Source organism: Leptidea sinapis, chromosome 11 (assembly GCF_905404315.1).
Source record: "Leptidea sinapis chromosome 11, ilLepSina1.1, whole genome shotgun sequence".
Taxonomy (NCBI): Eukaryota; Metazoa; Arthropoda; class Insecta; order Lepidoptera; family Pieridae; genus Leptidea; species Leptidea sinapis.
The window spans coordinates 405,255-420,984 of record NC_066275.1 but is presented as its reverse complement, the minus strand read 5'-3'; the positions used below and the strand labels follow the sequence as shown (position 1 = coordinate 420,984).

Genomic DNA, 15,730 nt, shown 5'->3' with positions numbered 1-15,730 from the left:
GCCACCTTTCCAGATATTTGGAAAACCGCTCTAGTCAGACCTTTGTCAAAAGTAGAGAATCCACTAGTACCAAAGGATCTTCGACCTATCAGTATATTGCCATGTCTTTCCAAGATCCTGGAGAAGATAGTTTATAATCAGGTCATAGAAAACCTGGAGGGGCATGGAATGTTACCAGATCTACAGTCTGGTTTTAGGAAGAAAAGAGGTACGACAACGGCTCTTGCTGATGTTGTGGACAACATACTGAGTGCTCAAGATTCCGGAAAAAGTACAATATTGGTTTTGCTAGATTACTCCCGAGCGTTCGATTGTCTCAATATCCAGCTTCTTCTAGCCAAATTAACCTATTATGGTTTCACACCACAAACTGTGAAATGGTTTGCTAGCTATTTGAGTAACCGTACACAGACCGTTGCTGTGACACATGAAAATGATTCAACCGAACTTTCTAGCTGGTGTGCTGTCTCACGGGGAGTGCCTCAGGGCTCGATCCTAGGTCCTTTATTATTTATTTTGTACACATCCGACGTTATCACGACCATTGAGCACTGTAAGTTCCACATGTATGCAGACGATATACAGCTCTATATCTCCTTTGATCCTTCAAGTACTCAAGATGCTATTTCAAAGCTTAATTCAGACCTTTCTAGAGTATTAAAGTGGTCCTCATATAACTCTCTGGTGCTCAATGCTACTAAAACTAAATACATGGTCTTAGGGACAACAAATCTTATCAATAAAGTCCTTAATTACAATTTGGACATCATAATAAATAATGTGGTGATTGAACGGGTTCCTGTAGCTCGAAACCTGGGTATTACTTTGATGAGAATCTCAGGTTCGAAAAACATATCAATGCCATAATGTCCAATTGTTTTTATAGAATTAAGGTTTTATACCGGATTAGACCATATATTAATGAAACATTGCGTCTTAAACTTTGTGAGACTCTAATACTCTCCAAATTAAACTATGGAGACAATGTTTACGGACGAAGACTTCTGGCCCGTTCGAGGGATGCTGTACAGCGGGTCCAAAATGCTTGCGCGAGGTACATTTGGGACATTCCTCCACGAAGTCACATTACTCCATATTTGATAAAATATAAAGTTTTAAATATGGAGAATAGAAGACGCCTGCATTTCGCAGCTCTACTTTTTAATGTGATCGCATCTAAGGCTCCCGCATATTTATATAACAAATTGAACTGGTTGAGCAACACGAATACCTTGTACCACACCAGAGTGGCGCTACACGGTCTCCTGTCTTTTAGTCGGCATCACACTGTTGCCTTCAAAGGTAGTTTTAGTTATAACGCAACTAAGTGCTGGAACAATATACCGCCACCTTTCAAAGCCTCATTATCTGTTTATTCCCTCAAATTAAAAATGAAAAAATTTCTATTACATGAATATTAAAATCAGTATTCCAGCATTAGTTGCGTTCAAAGAGACTAGGAGCTTTTTGTTTTGTTTGATCTTATTATTTGTCATTGTTAGGAATTTTTTATTATAATTACTTTTTATGTTTGTTCTTGTTTTTAAGTTTACTTTAGTAGTTAATTGTTTTTAAGTTTAGTTAAGTAGCTAATTGTTATAAGTAAAAAGTTAATTATTATTATTATAGTTATACTTTAATTCAGGCGAGGTGTCGCCCTTGAAGTTCATGTGTCACGCGGGGTCACAGAAAATCAGCGTTGCAGCACACTTGTGTTGAAACACATGCTGAGTGGCTCCTTTTTAAACACCACACCTTTTTATATTTGTATATATTTTTAAGTTTCTTCTTTTTGTGATTTGTGTGAGTGTTAAAATAAATGATTCTTCTTTCTTTCTTTCAATTGCGCTCGTCACCTTGAGACATACGATGTAAAGTCTCGTTTGCCGAGTAATTTTATTACCTACGGTACCCTTCAGACAGAAACACGGTAATGCTTCATATTATTGCTTCACGGCAGAAATAGGCGCTGTTGTGGTACACATAATCTAGCCGGCAATCCTGTAAAACTTTTGGACCAACTGAACAAAATACAGCTGAAAACACTCTTTACAACAGAAGAGGTAAAAGATGGAACCCCTCCATTCTTGGATGTGCTGGTGGAGCGCGAACGTAGTGTTAGACTTAATCGCCTTTTTTATTATTCTGCTCCATCCACAGATTCGTTATTAGGTTGGGTCGCAAAAGATGACAATCGATTGATGAATGATTTTAAAATTTAGTCCAATTCAACCCCAAGAAGACACAAGTTTGTGCGTTCACCACTAAAAAGTCTCTCTTTGTCGTATCCCCTCGATTCGATATCACTCCTCTAACTGCCACAGCCTGTATTGGCATACTTGGCGTCGATATATCGAGCGACGTTCAGTTCCGTGGTCACTTGGAAGAGAAGGCCAAACTGGCCTCTAAAAAGCTTGGTGTACTCAGTAAGGCGAGACAGTACTTCACTAAAAGCCCCCGCCTGCAACTTTATAAGGCGCAAATTCGGCCTCACATGGAGTACTGTTCTCACCTCTGGGCGGGTGCTCCCCAGTACCAGCTTCTTCCATTTGACCGCATACAACGAAGAGCGGCTCGAATCATCGACGATCAAGTCATCTCTGATCGGCTTGACTCTCTAGCATTGCGTAGAGATGTGGGTTCTCTCTGCATCTTCTACCGCATTTATCACGGGGAGTGGTCAGAGGAGCTGTTCGAGTTGATTCCAGCGGCCGAATTCCACCATCGGACATTACGTGCAAAGTACCATCCGCATCACGTAGACGTCTGGCATTCCACAACCGCGCGTTTTCTTCGAAATTTCTTGCCTCGCACAGCCACTTTGTGGAATAAACTACCGGCAGCGGTCTTCCCGAACAGATACGACTTAGGGACCTTCAAGAAAAAAGCATACTCCCACCTTAAAGGCCGGCAACGCATTTCTTGACACACCTGTTGTTGCGGATGTCCATGGGCGGTTGCCTCACCTCTCCCCATCCCGTGAGCCTCTTGCCCGTTTGCCCCCTCTCATATAAAAAAAAAATCGAATATTTACGTTAATTATATATTTTTCTCAATTTAATTTAACCTTCAACCATCGCAAGCCCGGCAAAGTAACGTTTGCCGAGTCAGTCAGTTATGTATAAATGTATGCGTTAATTCCCTTAACATATTGTCATATGTGAACTTTTTCTCTTTTTTGACAATCCAGTACTTCCTTATTGTTGCATCTTCGTTTGAAAGTTGAAAGTGGCGTAAAAACTCCCATACTAAAGGACCTATTTTAGTGCGGCTTTGATGGCTGGAAAGCTGAAGTGACGGAGATAGATTCAATTTATACTAGTCGGGTTCCACACCATTGCGCGGTAATGATAGGAACAGTCAAATAGTTGTAATATAATTTCGTATTTTTGTTCAGGTGGCAAAAACCCATCGGTCCGTCACATCAGACGGCCCCAGTACGAGCACGGAGTCTCCGGAAGAGAACGTCAAGGAGAGCAGAGGATCGCTGGTAACAGCTGGTGGGGCGCTCGGAGCAGCCGCCCTGCTTCTGGTACTGGCCATCACGCTGCTGCTGTGCAAGTGTCGCAAACCTGCAAGTGAGAAACAAAAATAAACTTATAAGTTGAGATTTTTTTTTTCTATGTCAATAAGAGACGAGACTAGCAGGACATTCAGCTGATGGCAATTGATAAGCCCTGCCCATTACAATGCAGTGCCGGTCAGGATTCTTGATAAACCCAGAAATTCTGAGCGGTACTATAATCCGCTCGTTACCTTGATACATAAGATGTTAAGTCTCATTTGCCCAGTAATTACACTAGCTACGGTGCCCTTCAGACTGAAACACAGTACTGCTTACACATTACTTCATTTACAGCAGAAATAGGCACCGTTGTGGTACCTATAATCTAGCCGGAATCCTGTGCAAAGGAGCCTCCCACTAGTAAATACCCTTAGTCGCCTCTTACGACACCCTTGGGGCTGGGACTTCCCTTTTCTTTTTATGCCCAAGGGCAAATCCTGTGGTAGCACAGGGCAAAAGGCAAATTGTACAGTTGTTGACAGATATTGCATACATAACATTTGCACATTTGCAAGTCTTTTCAAAGAAAAGAGGTCAAGTTTTAATTATAACGCGGGATGACCAATACAATATTAATACAGGTAATTATTACATTAAAAGAGTATATTTCATAAAATTCCAAATCACGGCATGGATACAATATAGTTGTATTAAGGAGTTCCGCTGCCTATCTTACCGATTCATCACCACCAACGAAGCAAAACTCATTAAAATGATTTATTCCTCGTGCTGTTCTACGTTTTTAGAAATTTTGTAATAATATTGAAAATATGGCTTTGACAGTTAATTATTAAATAATGAATACGTCTGCGTATGGGCTTGAACCTTTTGCCTGTCCTAATAATGGACGAAAAATAACGAATGACGAAAACGACAAAAAATTTTAGGAACCCACATCACTCTGTTACTTTTGAGTTAAAGTGATTCACGCGCATCTTAAAATTTCACTCTCATCATTTTTTTTATAACGCGCCTAAAGAAGTATAACTTCAAAAAAGTTACCTTATCAACTATTATTATTATAGTCTTTGATTATATAACTTGAGAAGAACTCACACGGATCTGATGAGAAATATCATCATCTGAAAAGTATAGAATGCGTGGCCCCATCTGTGACTTTTGTAATGTCTATTTCTGTCCTCTTTGAAATGAGCATATATTGACATATTTTTTATAAACAGAGGAAAAGGCCCCCGCTGAGGTAGCTGGCTCCAACGGCTACATTCCAGCTAAAGTGCCCATCACTATTACTGCCAACCCGATGCACGCTGAGGTGAGGACTTGTTATGTATTCTTATTGGCTTAAGACATTATTGGCCAGCTTTCGTCGCACGCATAAAGTTATTTATAAAGTCCAGACCTAAAAAACATTTAAAATAAACTAATTGAAAATTAAATACTTATATACAACTTGTTTTAAACCAAACCATGGAGATATTTGAGCAGTGTACTCACAGAAAAAAAGAGCGGTATTGCCAATATAGCGTACTCTCTCGCACTCCCTAATACTTAACTTTGTTGATTACCTGTTGGATCTTGAATTGCTATTAAGAATGTAGGGAACAAATTAAAATAAATGTGAATAAGATTCCAATAATAGAAATTAGTACGTAATTTAATGTTATATTATTCGAGTGTGGCTTCGAATTTTTCATTTATTAAGCTCGAATTTTCATCTTTTTGTAAAGTATATTACAATTATAAATTTTTCTCAACATGCAATAAGGAATATGCAACAAATAGTAATATTATACACTACCATATGTAATAAAAGGCGCATTTGACTAAATATTATTTTATTTTTGTGCAGAGCGGTGAGGCAGGCGTGGAGATGTCTTTCCTGCACAACAATAACTGCGGTAACAACGGTAATAATGACGACACCTTGCCACATCCAAGAAAAAACGGACCTCCACGGCAATATGTATAAAACTTACACGTGTTATTATCTGTACTATGTAAATGTGTAGAGAAACTACCATTCTGGTAGAAATGGCTCAGTAGTGACGTGTGAATGTGATAGTCTAAGACTTGAAGTGCGCGGATTATTGACAGTACAAAATATTTATTTTTAGTTAAGGCAGTGTAGAAGGAGATAAGTCTTTATTTAGTCCATAGACTGATACTGTAAGCAACATTATTATTTATTAAATCTAATAACGTTACAAGTATTAGAATAAGAGAAATGTATGTAACTAATGAAACAATAATTATTAGGCTTAGGCCACACTATAGTTTTTTTCCCGTGTGCGGTTAACCGCTTTAACCGAAAACCGCTCGAGGCGCACACACCACTATTATAATCCGCGAAACCACCCATGATTTTTACAATTCGAAAATGGCTTTCAAAAGAACAATGTATTGTTGCTTTGATACTAAGAATCAGAAAAGATCACGTTTACGAAAATTTCGCAAATATTCGGTCCATCCACTAACTAGCTGGCTTACTAGCTGGCTAACTAGCTGGCTAACTAGCCATAGAACAGAACCTCTATTCTTACTCTGTTCTTTCACAAGACATAGAATTTTAAGAGAACATCCAGATAAATTTTTCTATTACTATCGGATGTCAGTAGCCAGCTTCTATAAAATTTTGCACAACGCGTGCGACCATACATCACCTTCAAGGATACAAGATTGTGATTCTGGGATAAACTTTCGTACTCTGCATTCAACACAGACTTCGTCTCGGTTGACGACATAATTTCAATGGCACGAAAACACGACAATTCTTGCCGAATACTAGGTAAAAACCGCACTAAGTTCTATGATTGACAAATTTTGCGGCGGTTTTTTTCATATTTGCAACATATCACGGTTTTACAATCAGCTGAGGAATAAACCACCAAGTGCGGCCGCTTGTATTCGTTTTCTTGTTTCATAAACTCACACGGTTAAAAACCGCTGCGGCTTAACCGTAGTGTGGTCTAGGCCTAATGTTGGAAATATTTCAAATTATTGTTTTTTAAAAGAGCAGTTAAAATAATGAGATATTATTAAATTAGATAAGTATTAATAATTTTTTGTTACGATATTGTATATATTATTTAGTATTTATATTAATAATTTATACTTAGATCTGAGACGATATTTTTAGATGACATTCCCAGTTTTTATATAGAATGAATAACGTAATTGCTGCCCATTAAGAGTTCACAGATGTCACTAATTAGCTAGAAATGGTTAGTGTAATATCGCAAAATGAGCAGTATTTTATTAATTTATCATAAGTCATTTCGAATGATTGTAGTTAAATATGGCGGATTTATATACTTTATAACGAAAATAACACGGTAAATTATGATAATATGAGCGACTCAAAACAATAAGTATTTATCGATGTTAAATTTTATTATAAAAAAGGAGACATTTATACTTTAATGGAGAAAAAATCGCATGTACTTTAGTTTTTAGCTTCTTTCAAATGTTTATATACTCAAATATCATTAACCCTCCGTTCAAGAACCGCACAGACCACCATAAAAATAGACTTTTTTGTTAGACTAAATTTCATATGTGTAGAAAATTTACAATTGCTATAATCGATTATCGAAACATCGATTAGATAATATTATTTCATTAAAATTTCGAGCATCTCTGAAAAACAAAAAAATTCGATTTGACCTCTATTCTAATATCGGTCGAGATGACGTTTAGTTCAAAATGAAATGTCATTTGCTAACAAATTTGACAAATGTTACACTAAAGTCGAACGATATGATAGTTGGGGCCGATTCTAGTTTGTCTCTGAAATAAAAAAAAACTATGACAGATGCCCGAAAGCTTTTCATTACCGCCATTATCGGTTAGAATATATGGTGGTCGTAATATGCTGCTCCCGAATGCATCACGGAGACTTATGGTATGTGGGTTAGATAAAGTAGTATATGGAACTGTACATAATTAGGCATTAAAACCCTCGTGTTTAAGTACAGTCACAGAAACTACAAATAAATCCATTTTGTTTTGTCCAAGTAAAATATTGTTCTTTTTTTTATTAAATTCTATAAAAGTATAAAGTATTTAAATTCGCCATTAACATTATTTAAAAAATAGATTATACATATAATAGTCCTTAAGTAGTTTAGTGTTACCTGATATGTGGTAGTATTTGGTATTTTGGCACGGTACTTAAGTCTGAACATGCCAATATTTTTGCATTTATAGAATGGTTGTGATTCAGACGATTATACAACAATTACTGTGATAATACGAAAAAATCTATCGATTGAATAAAAGAAAAGACTTAACTACTACTACTACTACTAAAGTTTAACTAGTAAGCAATATTATGTTAAATGCCAAATAGTGTTCGAAAAATCTAAAAAATCGATCCATAGTTCCATAAATCAGTCGTCACAACACAAAGCATTGGGCCTCGGAGCAGTAATATAAAGCCTAGAGAGCTCGCATTTAATTGAACATTTTATAAGTAGTAGTATTCTCTCATCCAATACACCTAGTAGTGCGACAGAACGAGACGACATGCGGCAATCCACTTCAATTCAAATCCATATATGGCCGTTTTTTATACCAGCAAGAAGGTAGTGCTGGCCACTATAATATCGACAATATATCGATAAATAAAAAGGTGTGAATATAAGAAATAAAGAAACATACTGTTGGGTTAAATTATATATATTAAGAGTCCTCCGACTTTCTTCATACAAAGTTCAAGTCAACCTGCCGATACATTTTGACGTGAAAGGATAAACAAACACATTTTGTAATATTAAGATTGAAATTATGGATTACAGGGAAAAAGTCTTTCTTTGCTTGTCCAATTGTAAATACTGCAATAAACACAGTTAATACGTAATTTACGTTATAATAATCTATCTTTCCACTAATTTACATTCTATAATATTAGCTACATGTGGGTATTATTATTAAGCCCTATACATATTATGCATTTTACATTTAAACTATATACAGTGTACAACAATCACTCAAAACTAAACATTAGAATGTTAAACCTCTAGATGACACCCGTATAAAAAAATTGAAGAAAGATTATTGTAAAAGAGAAAGCTGGTGCAATTTTGCGTTTCAATGATTTGCACTTTTGCTGCAAGACTTTTAATTTTTGAGCCGTTGTGAAAAGGTTTTTGATTGTTTCACTATAATCTTCTTAAGTATCTTTTTTCGAGGAGTGTTATTAAAACGCGACTCAGTAAATTATTTAGCAGTAACAGGCGGTGCACACGAATCTCTTAACGTTGATGGTTAATCTACAGCATACCTTCTTTGTGAGTATTTCATTTTATTTCTGGCCAACTTTGAAGATTCCTGAAATTCAAAAACCTTATAATAGGTACCTATACAAACAATAATATTTTGTGTACAAAAATCTATGTTTATTTATAGCAGTTGCACAAGTAGTTTTCAAATAAATAAAATTTTTCAACATCAAAATGACGAAAACACAATAATTTTGGCTCTGTTTGTTTATTCCTGTTAACTTTCGGAAGGACTGAATCAATTTTGGTTTCGGTCAAATAATACCTATCTATAAATAATAGATACCTGTAATAAATAAAAAAAATACAGTTGACAAAAATGATAGGTGGCGTTTATTTTCAACAAGATCTATTAATATGGTGCTTATTTTATATTATTATATTGTCAGCACCGCATCTCTGCAATGAACTTTTCTTCTCTTGTCCTCCATTTAAGAAATTGAAGCAATATGCTTTACATTTTTATGTATCAAGAAAAGGCTGAAATATTAAGAGTCAAAAATATTTGAATTTATTGGAACATATTTTGCATATTCGTACTTTATGTACGTAACCATTTCAACAAACGCAAACCCGAGATTAAAATACTTTCAACGACACGAACTTGTTTTATTGTGTTTTTCTAATATTAAAATAAATTATATAATAATTAAAGTTGTCTTTTATTTAAAACTTTGTCTACAGTACCATTCCTGATGATGTATTTTCCACTTATTAATTTTCTTAACATCATATGCATTAGCATAGGCAAACCCTTCTGTTTCTTCAAAGAGTTCACTGAATCGTAGCCAAGTCATGGACACTTTACTATCAACATCAGCACAGTGGTTTGTGACCCTGATTCAAATCTGGGGTTTCAAATCCCTGTAAGTGCAATAATTTATGTTATGATGAACATAACGTTTTTTTAGTCATAAAGACTTACTTACAGGGCCACATTATCTCTGGAACTCGCTGCAACGAGAAGCCCCCTCCTGTTCCCTTTCCACCCACGCTTCCTCGTCCTGTTGAGTCAGTACAGTTTGTAGTTTCATTACCGTTAGGCACATGTGGTATTTACGTGCTATAACTGCTTTGTTTTTAAAGTTTTGACTCTTGTTGTTAATAATTCTGTAGTTTCTGTTGTCCTGTGTCACTATAATAGTACCTACTGTACAGTACAATATAATTTTTTTACTTAGCCCCGATTTATTAATTAATTTTTGTCATAATTATAATAATAGTAATAATTTGCATCACAAGACCACACCTATACTACTTTAATACTGAAATAATAAATATTTTTTTACTAATATTAATATCCCAGTGATGCTTGTTTTGCCCACCGTAACAAAGCCACGATGTGACGTCATCAACGTCAGGTCCAGAAGATAATATAATCGGGTAGTATAGATATATGTATGTATATGGTATGGTATATTGTTATGGGGCAGTGCGGCCGATATTAACATACATTACTATAAAAAGCATACATACATATTATTTTATATAAACAACAACCAAATACATAGATTTATTGGAATTTTATTCAAAATGTGTTAGTGAATTAGAGATATGTGTAGTATTTTGCTTTTAGATTATCCCTATGACAAATATTGATAGGCGTTATATTCACGTATACAATATTTTATTTTCGAACACATATTTATATTTTTCATGTAATCTAATTGAACATAAGTGATTTGTCTGCTGGCAACCATCGCTTGCGATTTAGTAATTTGTGTGGATGTGTATAATTAAGTCAGTAATTTATTTACAAATAGGCCCATGTAGAACTCCAGGAAGGCTATTGCGAGTTGTCTCAGTCAATTCTGTCCACTGTTATACAGGATGTATCTTTAATTGTGACTAGGCAATTATTCCGTAACTATTACAGATATCAAAATACTTTAAACTGATATAGAAAGAACGTTGCCTAATCAATAACATGATATCAATATCATACTTACCGAATATATGGGAGTGCAGCATAACAAATTTATGGATACTTGTTCTATTGATTCAAAAAACGTTGAATAAATTATTGAACAAATTCATAATTTACATACCTCAGGATTCTTCGAAGATATCTCGTCTAGTTATGAAATATATATCTACTATCAATATTGTCGAGTAACGAAAAAGATTAAAAAGTCACCCAAAGGAATAAAAAATGCAAATCTTTTTTCAGTACAGTGAACAATGTGTACAATTTGATGAATATTTAAAAGAAGAGCATTTGAGCTGCGCTCGAAGGATTACAAGTTCCTCTGTACGATAAAACACAAACGGAGCTTAGGATTCAATATTCATGAACTAATTTTACTTTGATGTATTTAATTCTGGGTTCCAACCGCGTGTTAATTTATTGCCGCCAAAGAAGCGCCCGGTGGATGATAGATGTTGTTTATAACTAACTAGCTGACCCGACAGACGCTGTTCTGTCAATAAAAAAATTATGTACTATGTGTGGTATTCAGAAATAATACAAAATAGTAGTCTTTAGCCATCGGAAATGAATGATTTTGTAATATGTAGTAATAAAATGATAAGGATTAACATAGTGTTAGAGGAAACAGCTTTTACATTACCGCTTCTTAAAAAACTAACACAAACTACGAAATAACAAAGAATGAAATACGGAAAAAAAGTAAATTTAAAGACAAAATAAGAATCGCAAAAACTGCGATAAAAAAAATTGGGCAGGCCACATATTAAGGGCCAGTAACGAAAGATGGAGTAGTATAGCAACAAACTGGTCCCCATTAGATGCCAAGAGAAGGAGAGGTAGACCTGGTAGAGATGGAGAGACGGTCTAGTAAATTACGAAAGAGTGATGTGGTCCCCCACAGCAAACAATAAGGTCGAATGGATGAAGAAGGCCTTTGCCCAACAGCGGGATGATATATAAAATATTGTAAATTAACTAGTAATAGTTTTAAAATTGTAATAGGCTATAATAAATAATAAATTAACATTATATAAAACGTAAAAACATGTCCAATAGGAAAATATGGTAGGGTGATTAAATATCTCAACTCGAACATTATATTAATTATATGATACTTAGCGTCTCTTTATTTAGAATGTCGATCCCATTTACACTAAGCACCTCTGTTAAGTTGTTGTTAAGTTTTTAGTGAGTGCCCACAAAGCAGCACTACAATTCCGAAAACTGGTTCAAAACTTATTTGCGGTTAGCTTATTAAAAATAAACCCGGGATATAAAAAGCAGAAAGACAACATTGGTCACAGTATCATCACGTAATTTAATTAACCTGACATATCGCTGAATAAAATAATAAAACGCGGACAGAGCGAAAAAACATTTATCGTGTACATTTATTGAAACTCTCGTTTAAATAAAAAAAAACGAGTGAAGCACAAAAAATGTTATTGTCATACTGAAACACATCACATCCCCACTGTTAACGTCTTAAAAGACGTTAAGTTCTTAAAATAATATGTTTAATTTGCTGAATGTACTAGACGTTTTATTGTGTTTCGATTAAAGTGAAAATCGCGAGTGTTGATACTTAAGCTCTGTTCAAACTGAGGCGAATAAATCGGTGGACGCGGGACGCGTTTTAGAGTAATTCGCTCTCTCGCTTAGCCTCTCAAACTGACGCGATTTCCCGTGTATCATTTTTGGTTCTTCAGTAGAGAAACGTCATGCATTGTGAGATTAAACAATCCCGCCGCGCGTCCCGCTCTTATTTCGCTTCAACTTGAGCGACTACTCGCGTCAATTTGAACACGTCTATACAAGTTAGCTGACACAATCAGCGCAAGCGACTTCCGTCCCGCGTCCCGCGCGATAGTCGCCGCAGTTTGAACAGAGCTTTAAGTTATAGAGCGAGAGAACCCTATTCTCTCAGTCGTAGAGTGCTACAGTTGTAGCTCCGATGCTACGCACTACGTAGTATCGCTACTTATGTTAGATAGCATAAAGTATGAATATGGTTATCATAATATACCTTCAACAAGATTTCTTTCTATAACAAATTGTATATGACGGTATCGTGGGGCAGGTCTTATTCCTTCATAATATTAATAAAAGATTTTTTTCAACAATACAAGAGCCTTCACCAAATTAAAAAGTCAGGCCCCTGAATCGATTCGTCTCTCTACTGATTCTAAATGGCAAGTACTTAGGCAGATTGCAAGACAATAGTAAAATTGAAAAAAATAATTAAACAAAACTCATAGTTAAAGCTTAAAAAATAACAAACAATTAATCACTTAGTGCTTCATTTGTTTCGTATACCTTTCAACAAAAAACAGTACTTAAAACTACCCAAAACAAAAGACCCCACACTACTAATGCTCTATTTTTTTCCGGGACGATTAAGCCACTCTCTGTTAGCGAAAACAACTCGACTTTAAATACACCATTAATAGTCTATTTTCATATTCAGGAACCGGAAATACCAACTTTTGATTGATGACGTGATAATCACGCATAAGATATACGCATAATTTGAGAAACGAGACGATGTGCATGGCTTACAAAAACTTATCGTTGTACCAAAGTCTTTTTAGTGGAGTCTTATCAATACTTTTCATAGCGCCCTGAAACATCCCGGCTGGGAAAAGACTCTTTATAAACTAAGAGAAACCTATTATTTTGATAAAATGAGCACTACTGTCCGCGATTTCGTAGACAACTGTGTCATATATAGAACGTCAAAGCAAACTTCTGGAGCGACGCAAGTACAGTTGCATCCCATTACCAAACCAGTAATTCCATTCGAAGTTATACACATGGATGTTACAGGGAAATTAGGAACTCCAGAAGAACAAGAGTATGTCGTGGTTACAGTAGACCCTCACACCAAGTATGTGTTACTACGTCATACCAATGACAAAAGTCAGCACAGCACTCTTGCGGCCCTGAAACAAGTAATCCACCTATTTGGAGCTCCCGGGCAAGTGATTGTCGATGGTGGCCGCGAGTTTCTAGGGGAATACAAAAGCTACTGTGATATATTTAATATAGAAATACATTCTATTGCACCTGGTGTTAGTAGAGCTAACGGACAAGTAGAGCGGGTAATGGCAACGCTAAAAAATAGTCTTGTCATGATTAAAAACTACGAGACCTCAAACTGGCATACAGCGCTTGAAAGTCTTCAGCTAGCTCTAAACTGCACTGTCTACAGAACCACAGGTGCAGCCCCACTGACGCTGCTGACTCGACGTCAACATTGCGTTCCCCCGGTGCTACTGAGCTTGGTTAATTTAGATAATGAAGTAATTGACATCGAAGCACTCGATCGCCTTGTCCAACAAAGGATGACACAAGTATCTGCCAAAGATAAAGCCAGGTTTGACAGGGGACGAGCTAAAATTCACAGGTTTCAAAGAGGGGATTTCGTTTTAATAAAAAACTACCCCAGAAACCAGTCCTCTCTCGACCTTAAATTTAGTGTTCCTTACGAAGTTCACAAGGTTCTAGACAATGACCGCTACCTTGTAAAGAAGGTAGTGGGACACCATGGCCGACCTCGCAAGGTCGCACACGACCAACTGCGGCGCGCCCCACAGCCTAGCGGTAGCGCCCAGGTGGCCGTGTCACCACCAGACGATCAACAAGCCGGGCCGTCCAGCGCCGGACCTGCCTTACAATCTGAAGATGAACCCTAGCTGACTAAAATAGTGAGCACCTACTATAATGATTCCAATAAAACATTAAAAATAACACAAAAAATAATGCTATTGGCGCGTGGAGTAGTCCGATAAGCAATCAATAATAATAATAATTAAAAATGCTGTTGGCGCGTGGAGTAGTCCAATAAGCAACCAATAAAACAAAATAATGCTATTGGCGCGTGGAGTAGCCCAAAAAGCAATCAATAATCCTATCCTGAAAGAATTATGATCTCCTTTGTACCACGGCGTACAGAATCGCCCAGAGCAAAGCATCGACCTACCCCATTATTCCAAATTAGAGCCTCTGTTATATACAGCATCGACCTTTCATCTACATAGGTAGATAAACTACAAAAATAATGTACCTGTGACAGTCGAAGGTGAAAGTGACAGAAGTAAGATTGCCAACTTATTTTCACATCACTTCAGGGTCAACCCGATATCGGCCCGGACTGCTTGTATGCCCAAATTAGCGACTTACTAGTGATACTGACAATGTATGTTTTACTGCTAATGACGTGGCTACGGTGGTTCGAAAGATGAAGAGGGGAAAATCTCCGGGTCTCGACGGACTTAGTCTGGAACATATTCTGTATGCTGGTGAGTCAATATATGGGGTTTTAGCCAACCTATATAATAGTTGTATAAATTTTTGTTACTTACCGAAACAGCTTATGAATACTGTGGTAGTTTCAATCCCAAAGAACAAAACGGGTGACCTTTCTAGTGTCAAAAATTACAGACCGATTTCGCTAGGCACTGTGATAGGGAAAATACTGGAAAGTATGATTCATCCAAGTCTGAAGGAAGGCATCGAGGTAAATGATGCTCAGTTTGGTTTCCGACCCGGTCTCTCGACGGATTCAGCAATTTTCTGTCTTAAAGCAACCATCAACTATTACGTCAGAAGGGCAACATCTGTTTACGCATGCTTTCTCGATTTGAGTCGTGCTTTCGACCTCGTAAATTACAATTTACTGTGGGAGAAATTACGCGCCTCGAATGTACCAACGAAAACAGTGAATCTGTTGGGATATTGGTACGGAAACCAAACAAACAGTGTAAGATGGGGCGACGCGACCTCTAGCGAATATAGGCTAGAATGCGGCGTGCGCCAAGGAGGTTTGACCTCTCCCGACCTTTTTAGCCTGTACGTGAATGACCTGATTGCGGAACTGAGAGGCACCAGGGTCGGCTGTCACATAGGCTCCACGTGTATGAATAACTTTAGCTAGGTCGAGCTTTAATGAAAAAAAGTGGCACGAAACTCATTGACGCTCTTTTAAATCAACAT

General features: G+C 36.7%; 2 protein-coding genes across 2 annotated transcripts in view; both read left to right on the top strand.

Annotated features, from left to right (window-relative positions):
* The window catches only part of LOC126966674 (interference hedgehog-like), an 86,128-nt gene extending 76,669 nt beyond the window's left edge, over positions 1 to 9,459 (top strand). The window contains exons 15-17 of the mRNA XM_050810816.1: positions 3,398 to 3,578; positions 4,747 to 4,838; positions 5,376 to 9,459. Of these exons, the coding sequence (XP_050666773.1) occupies positions 3,398 to 3,578; positions 4,747 to 4,838; positions 5,376 to 5,495 (393 nt within the window). The 3' untranslated portion in view covers positions 5,496 to 9,459. The remainder of the gene's footprint in view (positions 1 to 3,397; positions 3,579 to 4,746; positions 4,839 to 5,375) is intronic.
* A 3,960-nt stretch (positions 9,460 to 13,419) lies between these two features.
* Positions 13,420 to 14,430, top strand: LOC126966815 (uncharacterized). Its single transcript, XM_050811070.1, has 2 exons — positions 13,420 to 13,589; positions 13,665 to 14,430. The coding sequence occupies exons 1-2, from the start codon at positions 13,420 to 13,422 to the stop codon at positions 14,428 to 14,430; spliced, it is 936 nt and encodes a 311-aa protein (XP_050667027.1).
* Positions 14,431 to 15,730: the final 1,300 nt, after the last annotated feature.

Coding starts and splice junctions, on each gene's coding strand:
- LOC126966815 (XM_050811070.1), top strand. CDS start 13,420: ATGAGCACTACTGTCCGCGATTTCGTAGACAACTGTGTCATATATAGA. Junction 13,590..13,664: donor GGAACTCCAGAAGAACAAGA/GTATGTCGTGGT, acceptor AAGTCAGCACAG/CACTCTTGCGGCCCTGAAAC.